Consider the following 19009-nt stretch of genomic DNA (forward strand, 5'->3'; position numbering starts at 1 on the left):
CCCTGATAGATGCATAAACCGAGCGTGACTAACAACGGAGCATCGTATGCGATGGTTAGGTATGTGTCTATGTTTTTTCTTTATTTTTGATAATGTTGAAAATGTGCACGCGAGAAATAACAGATATAAAAGCACAAAGGACATTTCCTGCAAATTCTCGTTAGTTGCACAGTAAAGCAAAATGTATTGCGAAAACTCGCCGTTCGGAAAACGTTTGTACACGGAAAGGTCATACAGCTTGGAAATAAAAATGGCACACCGTTCAATCGAAGCGAAAGAATATAATGAAACATGAGAAGAGCAACCAGCGAAAGGAGTGTGAATACATCCACTGTGGCCTGAAAATGCACGAGGTTCGAATGGAGAAATCAGATGCTATTCACCGAATGATAGCGGCAGAACTTCAAACACACTTCAAAGGTCACACTTTCGAGCGTCATCATTAGCGTCGTGTGTCGTTAGCTGTCCGCTGTTCGCATTGTGCAACCGGAGCTTCGGAACGTTTTGGTGTACTTTTTGAGCCGGAAGAGCACTCTCTTTTTTTGGATGCCCAACGCAGAGTTTAATAACAAATGGTGCACAAACTTATTTCGTTCGAGCAAAAGTTGGACATCAACCTTCAAAAGCACAGCATGGGAGAAAGTTTATGCTTAAGCGTTTTTTTATGGTTTTGCATTTTGCCAGCTAGAGAAGCTTTATAACATGCGATCGCAGTAATCGCTTGTTTTTGTTTGTTTTTTTTTTTTAATTAATATTGCTCTAATCAATAGAATACTTTGATAAAGTTTGATAAACTACGACTAAAACACTACTTAACTGACTTGACGACTGAACAGGAACTAGCGAGATTTTGAACGATTGCGCGGTTTTTGCATTTAACGTACTTGCGCTGGAACATGATCTAGTAGGTGCCCGGGCACCTACACACACGCACGCAAAAACATATACACACTTTACATACGCTCGGTCCAAAGATAGTGTACATCTTCGAACGTATTGTTGCTATCGCAATCCACTTAACTAACGCCACGGAAAACAAACAATCGAGCAAACGCAACCCCTTCGGACTGCTTTGCAAGGGTTTTTCAATCGCCCGCACCACCCCCCAACAAGATGTATGTATGTACAAACGATAACATAGTAGGCCTATATACTACACAGCAGTGAGGCAGTGCCGCTAATGCTACATCGAAGCAGCCCAGGGTGTAAAGCGCACGCGAAACTGCCACGACGGGATCACAAAATGGTGGTTATCTGGGCCGAACCGGACGCGTAGCTGTTACCATCACCGATCAGATTCTGCAGATGCTGCTGCGGCAGATGGTGGTACTGCTGATAGTGATGCTGCTGATGCGTATGGTGATGGTGATGGTGGTAGTGATGATGCTGCTGTTGCTGATGTGCCGCCCCCGAGATGCAGGTGATGCGCTCCGGGACGATCGAGTCCTCGAAGTCGCTGTTACTGCTGACGGTACGGTGGTAGTGTTGGTTTTGTTGCTGCTGCTGCTGCTGCGAGGACGTGGAGCGATCGTTTCGACGATCACCGCTGCCACCGGAGCGGTGGCTTGACGAGTAGCTGGCTACGCGCCCTATCGAGTTGCGCTCCTTGGAAGTACTCGTGCTCCCTCCGCCGGTACCTCCACCTCCACCGGGTCCTCCTCCACCACCGGCGTAGGAGTGGTGGTAGTGTCCCGATGCAGCCATTCCACCCGATTGCTAGGTGTGGGTAGAGTGCGAGTGTGCCACCGATATGGAGGTGGTCATCGCGAATGGTCCCTCGTCCTTGCGGCGCTTGTCTAGCGAATCGTACAGCGGAAACTCACAGCACAGGATGAACTTGAGCGCTCGCGGTACCTCGGAGTAGATTGCTGGAGGGATCGGTATGAGGGGCGAAGTGCACGCTTTATATTTTCGGTACTCGAGATCACTAGTAGGAGGAGTCATAGAAAAAGGGCAAGAGAAAAAGACATGAAATGATCATTTTATCACAAGGAGATCACAATAGAGGATTTTAAGAAGGTCCCATCGAACATAGCACAAAGGGTAATGATGGACATTAGTATTTTTTCCGCTTCATCTGGCATATGCAGCTTCAGGATATGCAAACTCATATCGTTCTGGTGTGATATGCACCTACGGATAGCTTGGTGGGATCGGCTTAAAAATATTCTACTACGAGCAACTTTACGCACTAACAAAAGAATCGGTAAAGGGCAAGGTATAACTGTTGATATGTTTATTAGCTAAATGTAAAAGCAAATACACGAATCCTGTCAACAACACGCAACCATTTGCGCACTGTTAACTGTATCGTTCAAAGAAAATCCCCATAACTTTTGCAGACCGGTGCGTCACCATGTCACAATAAATAAACCAATCGTTTCAATCTTAAACGCTTCCAATTTGCTTCCTTTCATAATACACCGGTCTATCGCACAATCGTGGCAATAAATCGACCAAAAACCGGAATCCAATTCGTGTACCAGTCATGCTTCTTTTCGGTGTTTATCACGTTCATTACGTGACCAAAAAACTTCCCATTAAAAGGTTGTTCGTAGAAATGGAAGAAAGAGCGAGCAACACAAAAACAGTAACAATCCCTTTCCATTATGCCACCTAACATAGCGTGACCAAAGCTGTTCTTTTCTTGCTTTCCCATCGTGTATTGGAAGCATAGAGCGAAAGTAGTTATCGTTCGATTGGTGCTTGGCACGCAATAAGCCTTCCACTAAACCGTGAACAGTTTCACCCTTGATAAAGATTTGTTACTCCTAAAGACAAACGAACGTTTGTTTTGCATTTTGGCTACACGCTCTATCTACAAAGATGTTTCGCATGTTTGCTGCTGTTATTTTGTTTCCCTTATCCATCACTGGTGGTTCGCAGAAGCAGAAAATATTTTCATTTTCCCCGAAATGTTCACATTTTTTCGGCCAACTATTTGCCGATTTCTCGGGGCCAGTGGGCAAAGAGGCAACGAAGGTTGATTCCATTCATTAGTGAAAGCATCTTTTCCCGAGAGTGTTTATTTTTCTCCTACCTTCACCTTGACTCCATTCATCTCGCATCAATTTTGTGGAGGAAAATGTCAACATCCATGCGAACACGGGCTGGAAAAACCACTTATTTTCGTTGGTGTACAATTTGAAGCGAAATGAAATTAATTGAAAGATTATGTCCTTTTGCCTGGGTGGGAAATATTTACGACATCAGAAAAACATAAATCGCTTGTCACTCACAATCAGTGTCGGGATGGCCCGGCCGGGAGGCGCTTTGCCCAGGCGAGAGGTTAAATTAACGCCTCAGACAAGCTGACGCCAACGGCCGTTTATTCCCAGCAGCAGGATAAATTTGCCAACAATCAACGCTCTCGTCGAATTTCTCTCTCACCATCATAAAAATATGGCCATTTTCTTTTTTCGTGCATTGTATTGGTTTCGCTGTGTTGCTGTTTGAACCTTTAAGCTTCATTTTACAGTGACGCATTAGCGTGCGTGGATCTTTGTGTGGGTTTTCTCTATGTATATGTATGTCTAGATACTTACTCCCGATATTTTTCGTCCGCTGACCGTTCCCGTACCGGAATGCCGGACAGGAAGAGGATGATAAGGGTCGTAAAGATCGGCGACAGGATAGCGACCCATTCGATGCCCTCGATGACGTTCAGCGAAATAACGAAGATGCCCCACCAGATAACGATCTCCCCGAAGTAGTTCGGATGGCGTGACATCCTCCAAAGGCCTGTTCGGGAGATAAGGGAATGAAAGAGATTCGGAGGGATGAACGAAACGCAAGCACTAGAGCCCAAATCGAAAGTAATGTGATGCGATGCGGAAAAAACGAGAAAAGACGAACTTTGAACCCCGGGACGGATTAATTTAAGAGTAGCGAAGATGATGACAAAGAACGGATCGTCCGTCTTCAAAGTGGGCCATGATAAGGAAACAACGCACCAATAATATGGCAAGATGATACAAATTTCGAACAATTCAACCGACCGGTCGAAAACGAAAGGAAGAGGGAAGTAAAACGATGCCTCGAACGCGACGCAGTGATGTGATGTGTATTGGGATAAAGATGACCGGCAAAGTTGGCTACAAAAGTGTCATAAAATTCAATAAATGTCGCACGTGTCAGGTGGTTTTATGCAACATTTTCGATCTCTTTACTATTGGGAAGATATGGAATATCGTTGGGGCGCAAATAAAAGAAGAACCTTTGTTTGGTAAAATGAGTATGGTGAAAAAATATGTTGAAATTGAAATTAAAAATAAATATATTTCACGAAACATCTATATAGCAGTAAACAAAGCATTAAAAAATTGTCATAATAATCTTTTTTAATAAATCGCTTAACTCAGCCTAAGTTATGCAAACCGCATGACCTAACTCCAGAAGCTATGCAATTTGCGCAACAAAGGTTTGTTTTAACAAATTACAACATTTTCTTTTTGAAAAAAAATCTTTTACACAACCTTGGTGTCATCATAGTGTGTTTTTGTTGATAAAAACCATTTAAATATGTAAACATTAAACACTTTAATACAAATGGACGCTTTCCCATTATCATCACTTACACGCAAACCTAACATAGTACGACACATTGCGAAGGAATGATCTCAATCTGTCTTGATCGAACACAATTTGATGATTATATCATGATTTTTTCATTTATTATGTTCCACTTTAACCATCCCCGCTTTCCGCCCTCCGCTTCTCGCTTGTTTATTAACCAAAATTGCGGCCCACGAAGAGTTATTGGATTTCATTCTCGTAAAGCCTCCGACTTAGTATCAGCTTTAATTTCTCACCGAAATTCTCTTTAGCACCGGTGGATGGTGTCACAGCCAGCGCACATCGGGTCACGGTAGATAGCATAGCATCATGCATAAATATTGGCACCGGATCTTCCCAGAAGGAAAAGACAATCCCACGAGTCAGATTACACTCGAGCACATAATGCGGACACCCGTAATGCTCCATCATTATACAATGTTACAGGAGATTTTTTTTTTGTTTTTCTGCATATACTTTTAGCGTACTTTTATTTCCTTTTCGCTACACTTCAAGTACACGAACGCAGCACAGAAGGTACAGTTGTTTTTACTCCTTTTTGCTGCTGAAACGTCTAGCGACCTTCATTTGATCCTTTGGATTTTTCTCGCTTGCTTTTTCTTGGACGGTAAGTGATGGATGGATTGTCGGTTGTAGACGTGGAAGCATAATATTCGTGTACCTTGAGCGATGTACCGGATGGTAAAATTGTTCTCAGCACCCAGTGCCGCGATGATCCCGCTTTCGTGACAACCCGTCATTCATGCCACTGTCAGCTAGCTCTGTTCAGGTTGTTCCGTAGTTTTCCATATGAATTCTCGCTCCCTGGTGAACCCTTTCCCGAAAGCATTACGATTGTGGTGTATAAATGGCCGATATACCCACTGCCAACTATGCACAACACTGCCGTGGTAAGCCGTGGTTTAAGTACGGATCTTCCCATAAGCCGAACGAAAACTGTGCTTGAAAAGAAGGGAGAAAAAACTTGCCAACGTCTGGAGAGGGCGAACACGCCGGACAAAGATGCCCGCTCGCACGGATATCTATTCACTGTGTCCGCAAGCTTTCATTTAATTATCTTCCGCTCGTAGCCCGTAGTACGTGCGGGTACGGGTCTTGCAAGTCAAGATGTAAAGTGTTTCGCCACGAACGTTGCTCGGGGTCGTGCGGCGAATGACGATACCCGTGCAAACCGTCAGCTGGAGCGGAAAATTAGGCACTTGCAAAATAATTAAAAATCACTTTGCCGAAGAATGCAATGGCACCGGGACCGGGCGGTGGGACGTTGCCACCACACGAAAAGGTGATCTTTGGAAGAGTAAAATTCGCACTAATGTAAACTGTGCGGACTGGAGAATAATTACTTTGCTGTAATTCGCTATGATGAATGCATTCGGGGAGTTTTTTATTTCATCCCGGAGATGCAAGTGAAAAGAAACCGTATGCTGGGCAAAGCTGTAAGCAAATTTGTGTTTTTGTAAGTCGAATGAATGAATCTCAGTTATTTTTAATGAAAGAGCACGTTGAAATTAAGTTTAAATACAATAACACCACAGCTTACGAAAACGAAGTGGAATGTTTAAGCATTTTTCTAACACAATATTGCATGAAATTGTTTGCTCTTCTTGCTTTTTCCACCATCACCTTACACATCCATTCCAATCAATGTCCTTCCGTTGGAACACTGTAAAGATCGTACCGCACTACGTCGGACAAGATTCAATTTTGATTTATGCTCAAACCCATGTCCGGGTAAATTCCCTGGCTCGTGCTGAGAATCTCGTTCACAATACATTGCGTTTCAGCACGGTATGGCTCACGTTGTGCTGCTTTATTTTGCTGCTTTCGCTTCTGCTTCCATCTACAATGTCATCCGGGTAAGCACAATGGAGCGCTTTCTCTTGCTTCTGTCTGTTTCGATCGCTCAACGTCCCAGTTTTTTTTCTTTGCCCAGCCCATCTGCCCAGACGATTGTGTACGTGTGCATGCGCCCCTGGAAAACGCTGGTGCGATGTCCTTGCCCTTGACTGTTTGCTTTCATCGAGCATATCAGCAAGCGGTTGCTGAAAGGGGGAAGGATTGAAACATTTCGTGCTAGAAACAGATCGCCCCCTTCTGTGGAGTTGCGAACATGGAAATGGATTTGGGTTTGGAGTTCAATCTTTACGGCCTATCGTTGATTGGGTATTGCCGCTGTATCGTTTCGGGCTCCCAAAAAACCACAAAACCACCCAACCATTCGAGTGCTCGTCGGGAACTTTCCGTTACTTCCCAAGGGTCTGCAAATGAATGATTTATTTGATGCACATAGGAAGTGGCACACGGGCACCAATCACCGGCCCAGTTGGACGAAAAGTCAAGGGATCGGCTCACTGGCGGGTGTACCATTTGGAGCATACCTGCTACAGGATGAGCAGGACATCCGGCACAACGGTCCCCGATGACGTCTACCTTTCACCGCAATTGTAAATTTAAAGGCAAGGTCGCAGAGGCTAGCGTGTGAACGCTGCACGTGGAGTACTCTGTCCTCACCGATCGGTGTGTCGGTGAACTACGAGCTTGCGAAGGGCAAGTTCACGGTAGTGTGACCACAAATGGAATGTTGAAGCCGTACTTCCAGTTTCGGGCACTGGTAACTGCTGGTGTGCTGCTAATGGAGACGCCTGGTACGTTGATGAAGGTGACCATGGAGACGCCTGGTGGCTGACGGGAATAAGCTACGGTTCGGTAGCAATTTGTCCATTCCTGTCCCAACTGGGAGTATCAAAGGGTATCATTCGTTGCCACATCTAAATGCTCTACTAATCATCGATTTTTGGTGCGTACTATGCACCGCTCACCTCACCTCACGTGCCAACCCATTATAGCCAATAAAACCAGCACATCATGCTTTTCCACTTACCATCACGCACACTCGTCACATACACAAATGGTGACATATCGTTAAGCAGAGCAAGGAAAAGTGCCAATTTGGGTGGATTATCGGCAAGCGTATCGTACGATAGCGTTTGCCGTTGTTGTTGTTGTCCCCCAAGGGGATATCAGCCTTACCTTTCCCTCACCCCCAGAAGCGCCCCAACACACCGCAACGCATCGCAAGCGCTCCACTCTAGGGCCAATTTAGGTACATGATTAATGAAATAATTATGCAAGGCAGCTTTCGAACTTGCTACCAGCACCGATCACGTTTGTGGCGGCGTTGCTGTCGCTGCTGTGTGTGTGTGTGTGTGTATTTATTCAAGCTAATGATTACCGGTACCAGCACACGATAATAAAATGTGCTTTCAGTGGCGTAATATGACGCATCACCGCAAAACTGATGTGCGATACGTTATCGAAACCGTTCGGTCTTAATTACGACATTTCCTGCCCGATGATTGAGTGTATGTTTTGGAGAGAAAAAAGCTAAGTGGAAGCATAACGCAAAGCGAAGGACTTGTGTTTGGGGTAGCTAAGCACTGCTGTAGTTTGTGGTGTCATACTCGTCGGAATGTTACAAAATATTAGGGAATAAACAAGCGAATTTTAAAATGTTGCAGCGATAGAGTGAAGCTCCTCAGGACATTTTTTTTTGTTGGTTTGGAGAACTTGAAACTGTACTTGAATAAGAATATTTGTACTACTTCAGTAATTACTTTTGATTCTTATGAATTTACTGAAGAGTTATGTATGTCAATCATCATACAATAGTTTATTCATATGATTGAGAAATGTGTTTCAATGTCATTCACTCACGTCACAGCTTGTCTGTGATAAACTTTTCCTCCCAAACAGATGCCAAACGTCAACAGCAGAATCACAAGAGGTCATCCAATTGCCTTTTCGTGCCCCTCCATAATCATTGTTTATGAACACATTCTTTCCAAACGACGAACCTACCTTCATGCTGGGCAACGGAAACGACCAGAACGGAGCAGGTTCGGTTAAACAGCAAACTCTTCTCCGCAGCTGCTTCCAAACACGTGTGCAGTCAGCTGCAATGGACAGTGCACCGGTCAGCAACCAAACCATCGCTTTCGTGCGGATGGATACGAATTCTGCTTTTGCGTGATGGCTGCACTGCATCTGGCATCCGTCCGGTGCATCAAAGCGGTGCATCATTCACTGCTGGTGGCTTCCAGTTTCCAGCAGAAACGCACCACTTTCGTACCGAAAATAACCTTTGGATAGTTGGATGATAGTACGAGAGTACGAGAAATGCAAGTGATATCAAATATTGAGCACAAGCACGGCTAGGCGTCTCCATTAAATGTATTATTTATTTATTCGCTCAGAAAATGGTAACAAATTTAGAAGCAAACGGATCCTCTTCTTACCCATTCAGCAAACGTAAATATTTAACTTCTTGATAGTGACAAACATCCCGATCGACCGCTCGAAAACCCTGCTAAGCGCAGCGGTTGTGATTGTAGCAGAGAATGGTCTGAAAAGTGTCTGCTCCCTGCTTTAAAAAAAAGCCCATCGATTGAGAAAACCACAAAGAAGCTTTCCACTTTACAGCGGTCCATTCCATGGAACGTGGCAAGGAATTCGATCGAGCTCGCAATCTAACGCTCATCAGCCGTTCTGAATGATGGTGTTTGCATTGGGCACAAATAGCATAAGTAAACATGCGGCCCTCCCATACTCGGATCCATTTATCACATGCTGCCGGTCATTGTCGTTGTCGTTGGAGTCTGGAACATTGAGCAAAAATATTCACACACACACACGCATATCGGGGCATGTTTGTCAAATGAAAACGAAAAAAAAACGGGATACAAATGGCTTCGTTTATCGTGTTTCGAGTGTGAGCAGGACTGATTTTGAAAGCCTTGCAAATAGAAAGAGCACCACGGTACAGCACTATGGCACAGGAGATACAATTTCACCTTTAGGACAAGCACTACTTTGGCACGCTGCCGGCCGTGTGCTGCTAAATTTTTCAAACAATCTTGTGCCTCCATTTCGGTGTTGTTTTTCGGGCATCACGGCACAGCTGTGCGAAGCGGAACGAAACAGGACAACGGAAACGACCGTGATCCGATTAGTGTGACTATGGAACGCTCGTAAAGTGGGACCATCTACACACACAAACATGCATGCGTGTGCATAAAGGATGCACCTATTGGAATCATAAACGAACGCTGGCTATTCGAATACGTTTCGCTTCGTTTACCGTGGAACGGTTGGGAGTGATCGATTGCAAACACCAAACCGACAAACGCGGGCAGTTCCAACTGCAATTGCAATGTTAGTAAATCTCCGGCTCGCAGCGGGGAATGTGTAGCCGCATTCAAAGGGATTATTAATTGCGCGTCAAACGATTTATAGTAATTTATGTAATAGCGCATATGACGTTCAATTGGCTGTGTCGGATCAAGATCAAGGTTTTTGTGAGTGTTTTTGACTAGGCAAGCTTTAGAGAATATTATTTTGTAGCATTTTTGGACAAAATTTATGAAAAGTGTAATATTGTTGACATATTGTTATATAAAAATATTTATCTAAAGAGCTCTTCAAAAACATTCACAAGTTTTGAAGTCCCTCTACATCGCCGCAACAGCCTCAGAAAAAAAAGTTACACATTGCATGTAGCTGCACTCCACAGAATGTGCCACCACGCCAGACAATAACTTTGATTGCACAATGGACTGCCTTATTACAAAACCCACCATACTGACATTGCCATTAGCATAATGATAATGTACGCTCGAGCTGCATGTGAGCTTAATTTTGCATTGTCTTCCGTTTCTTTGCATCCCGTTTTTCGCTCTCCATTCTATTGGACGGCTTACTCGCAGACAAAGGCCTTCCGTGTCCACAGTCAATCCTAAGCCACGCAAGACTATTTGGCGCGTAAAGTTGTCGTGTAGCGAGACGCATTTTGAAAGTGAACTTCCTGGCAAATGGTCGTGTGTGTTTGCACTTCAAAAAGAAAGAAAAAAAAACAGCGGAACGTCTGCATAATTATTACACCGTTTCGGTGGAGTCATTAAAAGTATGGAGTGCGAAATAAGTGGAAATTAATTAGTGTACATCCACGACATTGAGATGGTTTTATAAAAATATATTCAAAGATTAGTCTTATTTACATGGATAAAACATCGCTTCTTAGGTCTAACACCTGGTCAACCTTCAACCTTGTCTCATATAAAGATCAACCTTGTATCAGGCCAATTATTCGCTTACAAATCCATCCCATCAACTCTTATCTGTACCGTCATGCAACACCACATCCGATCGAAGTGTCGTTTAGCCCGCAGAAGATGAGGACTTAACCCGGCTTCCGTCGCTGATTTGCCCGGCTGACAACATAATCGTTTAAAATCTAAACCGCTCGTTAATGTCAACCCGCCAGATAACGGTCCGCTCGTATGCTTGCGCCACGGCTGGAACGATGTTTTCCCACGACGGTCACCACCATCGGTTGCTCCAGAGACGGATAGCTCATCGTTTACCCGGTCCATCGGGAAGGGCGCGCTGCAGGCACTCACGACGCGAGCTCGAGTATCCATTGTATCCGTTGTAAGCTCACATAACGAGATGCTTCGTGGCCGTCCGTTCGACGCTGGAGGCCGTACCTTCGATGGTACACGGTGAAGGCATCATTGACATGGCTTGAGCTATGATGAGGATTGATTTTGTTTGGTTTGAGGTGTAAATGAGGCAACAGAACGGGACGATGGCAGGGATGGGGGAAATATTGAAATAAATCAAATGAGTGCATGATGAGAGAGTGTAACAACATTAAGGCGTACGATTTTTGCCTGATGGGTTTCCAACACGTTCGAAATCAATTGAATCTAGCACAACTCAATAAATTTGTTCAACAAAGCGTAGCTAATCCATTTATTTAAGCACAGAGCGCATTTTCACCAGAATAAGATTTTGCTTTTCCTCGTAAAGGTAAAGAGACTTTAACAACCCGAACCGGCTCGGTTCCAAATTCCCCAGTGGATAGAAAAATAATCTGCTGTGTCGAAAACACACAATCAAATATTCATCTCTTGTTTAATCTCCCAAACAAACTTGCGAGCGTTTCTATCCGTATGCTAACACCTTTGCTGGAAAAGAGGAAAACAAATTTTATATCCAAATTCACTCGTTTCTTTCACACTCTGGGCGCAGCCTAAGCCAGCAGAGAATGATAAAAATCCTAAGTATTACGCACGGTAAACGACCGTTTCCAAATGAGGAACCATTTCGGAGAAATCCATCCTTCAATTTGGGCACGAATGAACATGAGCACTGCTTGTATCTTGCCGCTGTGTGGCACTCACACACACACACGGATCCCGTAATCGGATTAGTATGCGAGATGCTACCGAATGGTAAATATTGATCCACCGATCCAACGGCAAGGCGGAAAAAATGGTTCAACAAAACCAACCGAAACGTTCCGTACAATTCGCCTCAGAAAAACCGTCCTGACGGTACACGGTGTGCCTTTGCGTCAAATTCAACATCACCGAATTACGGTTCTAATATTTTCGGTACAATGTTTTTCTCGGTTGCCCCTCTCCCTTACAATCACCCAGTGGTCTACCCTGGGTCTACGATAAGGAGTGGAAACAAAACGATCATCCCATGCGTTGTCGGAAACTTTCGAGACAGATCTTGAGCCTTGTTTCGATGGAAAACCGGTTTCTGCACACTATTTTCCCACAAACAGCACAAGAGTGGCAAGGGCAATAGAAAAGCCCGAGACTTATATACCGTCCTTTGACGAGTGTCGTACCGAGTGTTTCCCAAGGATATGTGAATCGACGCAGATCGGGTCCTTCCTGCGAAGTGAACACACCATACCGGCGGTGCTGAGCTGCTGTGACGCATTCAATTACGTCGTTGGCGTACAAATTGTCCAGTGCTGATGAGGTCTCATCATAGGCGGGGTTGAGTTTGTGCACCGCACGTTGATTTGCTGTGGTCCTTTTTGATTGCTCGCTTTGTCCGCCTGATTAGGTATGCGTGATTGGTGTGCAAACAATTCGGCGGCGTGGTTTGGCTTTTGGGCTGTGCCTTACGAAAGCCGTGGCACACTCTTTCGAAATATCAGCATTGTCTCTAAAACGGTTCAGATAAATGGATTGTTGCTTAACGGTCGTTGTTTGAATCATCGTTGCATGCATCATGATGATTTAGTGAGTTTGAAAGTAATTTTATGGTCAGAACGCAACAATCCTAAGGGTTTCGATGTATCAATCAAAACTAATGAAATGAAACCAAAATAGATCCGAAGAATATTTCAGCGCCGAAAAGTATGCAAATGGATGCATTTTAGGCCTCAATTTGCTAATCATCTACCTGTGGCTTTTGTAAAACATTTTGTCTTGTAGATTGCATACTTTCAGGCGTTTTCTTGCTATATTTGTATTGCATTCCGATAGATCGTACAGGACCACCGTACATCAAACGTAACATAAATGTTCCCAACGCAAACACTCCCACAAGTTCTGCTCAGTCTGCAGTGTCGTCACATTACCATCATCATCGTCGATAATGGTCCCGTACAGTGGTTGAATTCGTAAACGATTCCCTTTACGCGACATTAACTCTTTCTTGCCGGAACCACGCAAAACTCATTAGCGATATTAAAATTCACGCACGCGGCGCAATATCGCCGGACTCAATATTGCCCAATAAAACACTCGCGAAAGCCCATCCAAAGCCCAAAGGAAAAAATAAACTACGTGATGTCGATGACAAGCAACAGCAAAAAAAAAAAAAAAGATGAAACGATCGCAAATGGAATGCAAATTTTTAACACACAAACGTTTGAAGGTGGCTGGTTGGTTTGCGGGACGGTTTCACCACTGGTCCCGGTGGACCAGTTTCAACAGGGACGTTTGTAAAGCCGTCAAATTTATGAAACTCATCACACTTCACTCTCTCGCTGAAGTCGCACATTAGAGTATTTCTCAGCTTAAAATGTAATATTTAAATGAACCAAAAAAAAAAAACACCCACGCCAACGGAGACGGTTTGGGGCGTAAAAGGTCACCAAATGTGTTCGTTGGTCACGTGCCGGCTCACGGTGGTCATGATGAGAATTTTAAAGAAAAATGTCACCAATATTAACCGTAGCCGGTGTCGCGGTCTTATCGGCCGGTCGGAAGCAAAACCATAAAAAAGCATGTCACAAATCGCATTCGCTGATGGGTGAAGCTTTCCAAGTCTAGTTAAATGAACGGTCTCTGGCTTGGCTGCGTCTAGAAATTCACTGATGGCAGTACAGCGCAGGAAATATCTCCAGATTACCCTCGGCTCTTAACGTGCTGAAAAGCTTCCAGTGTTCGCTTATCTTGCCCCGCCCTGGGACGGCTGACGATCGCGTTCGTCGTCACGGCACGGAGTGGGGCGAACCATTTTGCGCAAGGGCATAAGACACGGTTTATGGTTACATCGAAAGATTAATGGAGAGGAAGGTAGAGAGAGAGAGAGAGAGAGAGAGAAAGAGAGAGACAAAACCACCGTACCAAACTTGAAGCCTAAACGAGTGAAGCTTGCGATGGTAAGAAAAACGTCGTTTACATCGTGTGTCGCTGGGGTGATGAGCATGACACCGTTAAAGTGGGCACTAATGAACGACCGACCGGCAAAAACATTAAACTCGAAGGTTACACCGTCAAAAGGAAAGCGCTCCGTCCGCATGCGGCTTGTGTAATGTGAGTATTAATATCTGCTCGGGATCGTGTACAAGCCCGCACCATCCAAGAAGAACACGGTTGTACCGCTGAATTACTAACCCATCGCCACAAAACAAGCACAGCGAAGCCTACATTTAGGCGCCGAAAGCGATTTAATTTAACTCCTTTTTATGGATCGGGGCTGTGGGCCTGGTGGACAAGAAAAAAAAAACACACACCACGGGTAGCAATACTTACCATCGTTACAAAACTTGCCCTGATTGATCGGGTCCTGGCGGAAGGAAAACTTCTGCAGATCGGCGTACGTTTCCGCCAGCAGTCCCGTGATGAACATGCCCGTCCCGGCCGAATCCAGCGTCGTCATCGTTTTGGGCGCCTTCGGGTATGAGTGTCTCGGTGAGTTGATGATAATGACTGGCAGCGATACGACAAACACCCAGACGGCCTGTACGGGGAGGACAAAAGAGAGAGAGAGATAGAGAGAGAATGAAATGGGGATGGAGAAACAGCGCATTAATGGTGTGAGCTGTGCGGAGTATGAAACATTAAAACGATCGCATAGAAAAGCGACGGCGTGACGAATGACGAATTTGTTGGTGTGTGAGAGCTGTGGTACCGACAGGGCGTATTAATTAGTACCCAAATTTGGGGAGAAGATTTTACTGCAACACCGGGACCAAACCATCACGTGGCACGTGGAAGAAGGGTCAGGCTAGAAGAGGCTTTCTTCTGCTGGGAATTTCTGATAGCTGGGCACGAAAATTGTCCTACGGAACTCCACCGTAACTGTGGAGGTTTTTTTTTCGATTCACTACTACCACCACAACATTGAGTATAACAAAAAAAAGTAAGCTTATCCGGTTGCTCGAAGCGTATTTCTTTCCAATCATTTCCCGTCTTTTATACACACACACAGAAACACATCAAATTTTCTCCCCGTTGCCATCGCCGAACTTTCCCGATTTCACAGTCCCGGCGTCCCCAAACGAAAACAAAAGGCAGAAAAGTTTTAATTTCTGCGTGAAAAACTTTGGTGCGATGTAGCAAAACAGAGGAGAAACAAAGTGAAAACACTCCCAGGAAAGTTTTTCCGAAGAAAAATACGATCGTCGTCGTGCGAGATTGACGAGCAAGTTCGGGTGTTTCATTTCATAATTTGCAGCACCGCGTGTGGTAATCATCCCGTGCCCGGGTGTATCGCTTGACTCGTTTGTTTACTCTCGAACCTGGTTTCCGGCTTGCACACCCCCGAAGTGGTGGTGGCAAGATGGAAAGAAATGTGTGATTTAAAACCCCGGGTAACTGTGTGTGTTTTTTTTCTTTTGCTGGTTTAATGAGGTAGCTTAACTGTATCGTTGTCGGTGTAATTCATCACGTTTGCTTCATTTGAGCAACAGCAGATGGAACGACCGTATATCTGGCGCAATTTATTTGTCCGTTGTGTATGTAAAACAATACTGCTATCGGGAATAATTAATTACTTTAAAAGTTGGCCATGGTTCATTATATTGTAGGTAGAAGCAAAGAGTATTAATTAAACAGTTAATTAAGTTCAAGACATTATGACAATAACATTATCATTCAATGTTTTAATTAATATTTAAAATTGTATAAAGAATATGGTTAACCATGAGCCATTTGCAACAACTCGTAATATAAAACACTCAACTGATCCTGATAGTCTACCTTCACCTTAACTTAACCAAACACTTAGAACGGCTTTTCCGTAAAATCTTTCGAACCACAAATGGTAACTAATTGGCACAAAAGGTGACATTTTCATAAGACGCAAATTTATCACAACTCATGAAAGAAAATTTTGATAAAAGTATCATATTTTCCTCAAGTCGTTTCTCAAACGTCCTCATCCTTCGACTATTTACACTTCTGATGAATTGTTACCCATTAATAGTCATAAAAAAGAGGTCAAAAGTTCATGCCCGAAGTAATGCGTTAGGACCTTCCCAAACAACTCACCACCACCACCGCAACCAACCCCATCTTTCGTGGAACAATTTAATAACGTGCCATTAAGTAGTTCCTACAATTTACACTAACGAAGTAGCGAAATGGGGATGGAAAATGGCCGATATTCCCAGCATTACCATCGATACAAAACTTCCAGCTTCATTACAATGCAACTCCCAGCTCCCCATTAACTGTGTACTTTGCCGACATTTATTTCCATATAAAAGCGTTAAAAGCGCCCCACTAATGGAAAGTGCACAGCGAGCCCTTCCCACACTGCAACCGTACGCTATTGTTGGCCGCAAGAAAATTCACCTTTGCACACGTTTGCATTTGGGGGCGATGGGTGTGAGTGTTGTTATTTTTTTGTTTTTGCTTCATTTGTTTGCTTTAGCACACATGCAGAATGCATACGGGCATCGTATCACGCACGTACACCGCTCGCAGTAATTACCCACCACACTGGATGGGAAATTATTTATACACTTCCACGAAAGCACGGATATGCTTCTATTTCTGCCCGAGTGTTACGTTTGCGTGACCGTACCTCTAGGGTACTATGCCAACCCGTTTCCTCGTGCGCGACGTACAAGGATTGCTGGCTCGTTATCTTTCAATCCGAAGCCAGCCCGGTACAGCTTCGGCACCGTAAAACGGCCATGTTTAGAGGCCGAGCAAATTGCGAAGAGCATAACCGATTGGAGGAGGATGTTCCGACCGGATTATGATAGTAGTTCATTTGCATGAAACTAAACACCGCTTCGGAAGCGCATAGCACGGTACTCGCTCACCGCTGCAAACCCAATCCCGAAGGCTACAAATCGGTGAAATTAAGGAATCGAAACAAACGGGCGAGTGAAATAATTTATGGCTTGCAAATGGCCAGCCGGCACTAAACAACCACGCAACGAACTTAAGACAAACTCCCGGAAATTACTGACCCAAGCGTAGTGGGAAGTTTAACTCCGGGGTGAAATATATCTCTGTCCAGTTGTGCTTCTTTCGATACGAGCGTTGGGGCACTCTTTGTTTTCAAGTGTACAATGTTTTCGCTGCCAAAAAGGCACAGGAAGAACGCGGCGCTATAAACAATCCATTACGCTCATTTGGCAGGCAGTTGTGTTTGGAGGGTGTGCGATTTATTTGTTGTTTGTTGTGCATCGCAGCAGCTGGGACGGTATTTATTGATTCTTTGCAAAACGAGCCCAAACTGTATTAAAATTTGAATGAAAAATAACATATTGTAGATACGATGGCGGAACGTTCTACAGAACGTATCATAACACACAACAAGGTGATGCAGTATAACAATGTTTTTGTTAGGGATTGAGGTTAAGGACTTTCACGCTGGGAAAGGGTTGCTGTTGAAGCTCATTAATCATTGTTGGGACATTTTACGGCATAATGCTTTTCAGAGATAAAGAAAAAAATGTCACCATCTTATCGCATATAGACATCAATCACAATGATAATGTTCTTTTTTAACAACAGTTTGATTGAAAGGGGTCGGATGGTGTAGAATTATTTAATATGCTACGTTTTTTCTTCACAAAAGAATACTATTTCAACATTTTTATAGCTACATTCCAAATGACAAACACAACACAAAATAGTTCTTCAAGAGAGTAAAAGAAAGATCAATATTTACAAGGCAGAAAATGTGTGCTCGCAATATCACTTAACCATCATCAAACAGACGACCGCCACAGCAGAAATTGTAGCACGAAAACAAACACAAAATTGCTCGGCAAATATTATTTATCGTCCACTTACATTGTGCTTCCTGTATTTTTCACACAGCTACACTGCTGCCAAATGCAAATGAAACTAGTCATCCTGGTGGTGCTTACGAATTTATTGGAATAGCTCTGTCAAAGCCCAATGTACGCCCAATGATCGTAACCGTACCATCCATTCCGGCGTTGCTACGTCGCCCATGTTCGGGCGTTGCATTCCTGCCACCATTTGCATTATTGATCCGGCCAGAACAGAGCGTGTGTGTGAGAAAGGGTGGAAGAGCACAGGCCTTTGTGTGTATTTGAATTGGCCTCTCCAGCAAAGCAACATCAAATTACCCGTGTTCGCTAGCGAAAGGTGGTTTTCTATGCCGTCGAGCAAAATTAATTACAGAAGAACAATAGCTACCAGTGAGGATATCTCGTTCTTTTCAATCAACTGGAACCGACTGCATGGGTACGGGGGCATCGTGTGTTTGGCCGCTTCATTTACTGATCAATATGAATGCAAATGTTGGGCAAATGTTTGCAGAGTATCGATTACGTTTAGCGCTTAATCTAAAGCACCCGGAAAACAGGAGCAGTAATTAAGCGTCGAAGGTATCGAAATGATCTGGTTTTGTACATAAAGTGCAACTTAAGTAAGATGATTTTCAAAATACAAGCTTTTTTACGACACAACGGTAAAAACATCATCGTAAACTTAGCTCAAACAAAACACGCAGATTAAGTTTGCTTATTCGCTTTACACTTCTTGCGTGATGAGATATTTTTAGTAATGCCAACCACGGATTAAGTCTGCTTATTTAAGATTATTTATCTACATTCAGAACACCATCACACGAAATGGGCGATGCTTAAGTCACAGCACTGCTGTCATAAGCAGCGCAAGGAAAAACCACCAACAAATGACGCCTGAAGGTAGGCAATCGCACTGCAAAAACATTCCCATTTATGAATCAAAATTTATATCCGACAAGAAAAGCTTCCGTAATCTTTGACTTTTGACACATCCCAGGCATTGAAATGTACATTTCAGATTTCATTTTCTTCTTTTTCACAGATAATGTGAAAACGGTGCTACTATTTACAAATTGCTTCACAATCCACGCGAACGGAAAC

The 19009-nt window shown here is 43.9% G+C and overlaps 1 protein-coding gene across 1 annotated transcript in view; it reads right to left on the reverse strand.

Moving 5' to 3' along the window:
• Positions 1 to 1716: 1716 nt before the first annotated feature.
• LOC128713366 (uncharacterized) overlaps positions 1717 to 19009 on the reverse strand; it is a 31957-nt gene continuing 14664 nt past the window's right edge. The window contains exons 3-5 of the mRNA XM_053808224.1: positions 14421 to 14628; positions 3546 to 3741; positions 1717 to 1927 (exon numbers count right to left, since the gene is read on the reverse strand). Coding sequence (XP_053664199.1) covers positions 1717 to 1927; positions 3546 to 3741; positions 14421 to 14628 — 615 coding nt within the window. The remainder of the gene's footprint in view (positions 1928 to 3545; positions 3742 to 14420; positions 14629 to 19009) is intronic.

Source organism: Anopheles marshallii, chromosome 3 (genome assembly GCF_943734725.1).
Source record: "Anopheles marshallii chromosome 3, idAnoMarsDA_429_01, whole genome shotgun sequence".
Lineage (NCBI taxonomy): Eukaryota > Metazoa > Arthropoda > Insecta > Diptera > Culicidae > Anopheles > Anopheles marshallii.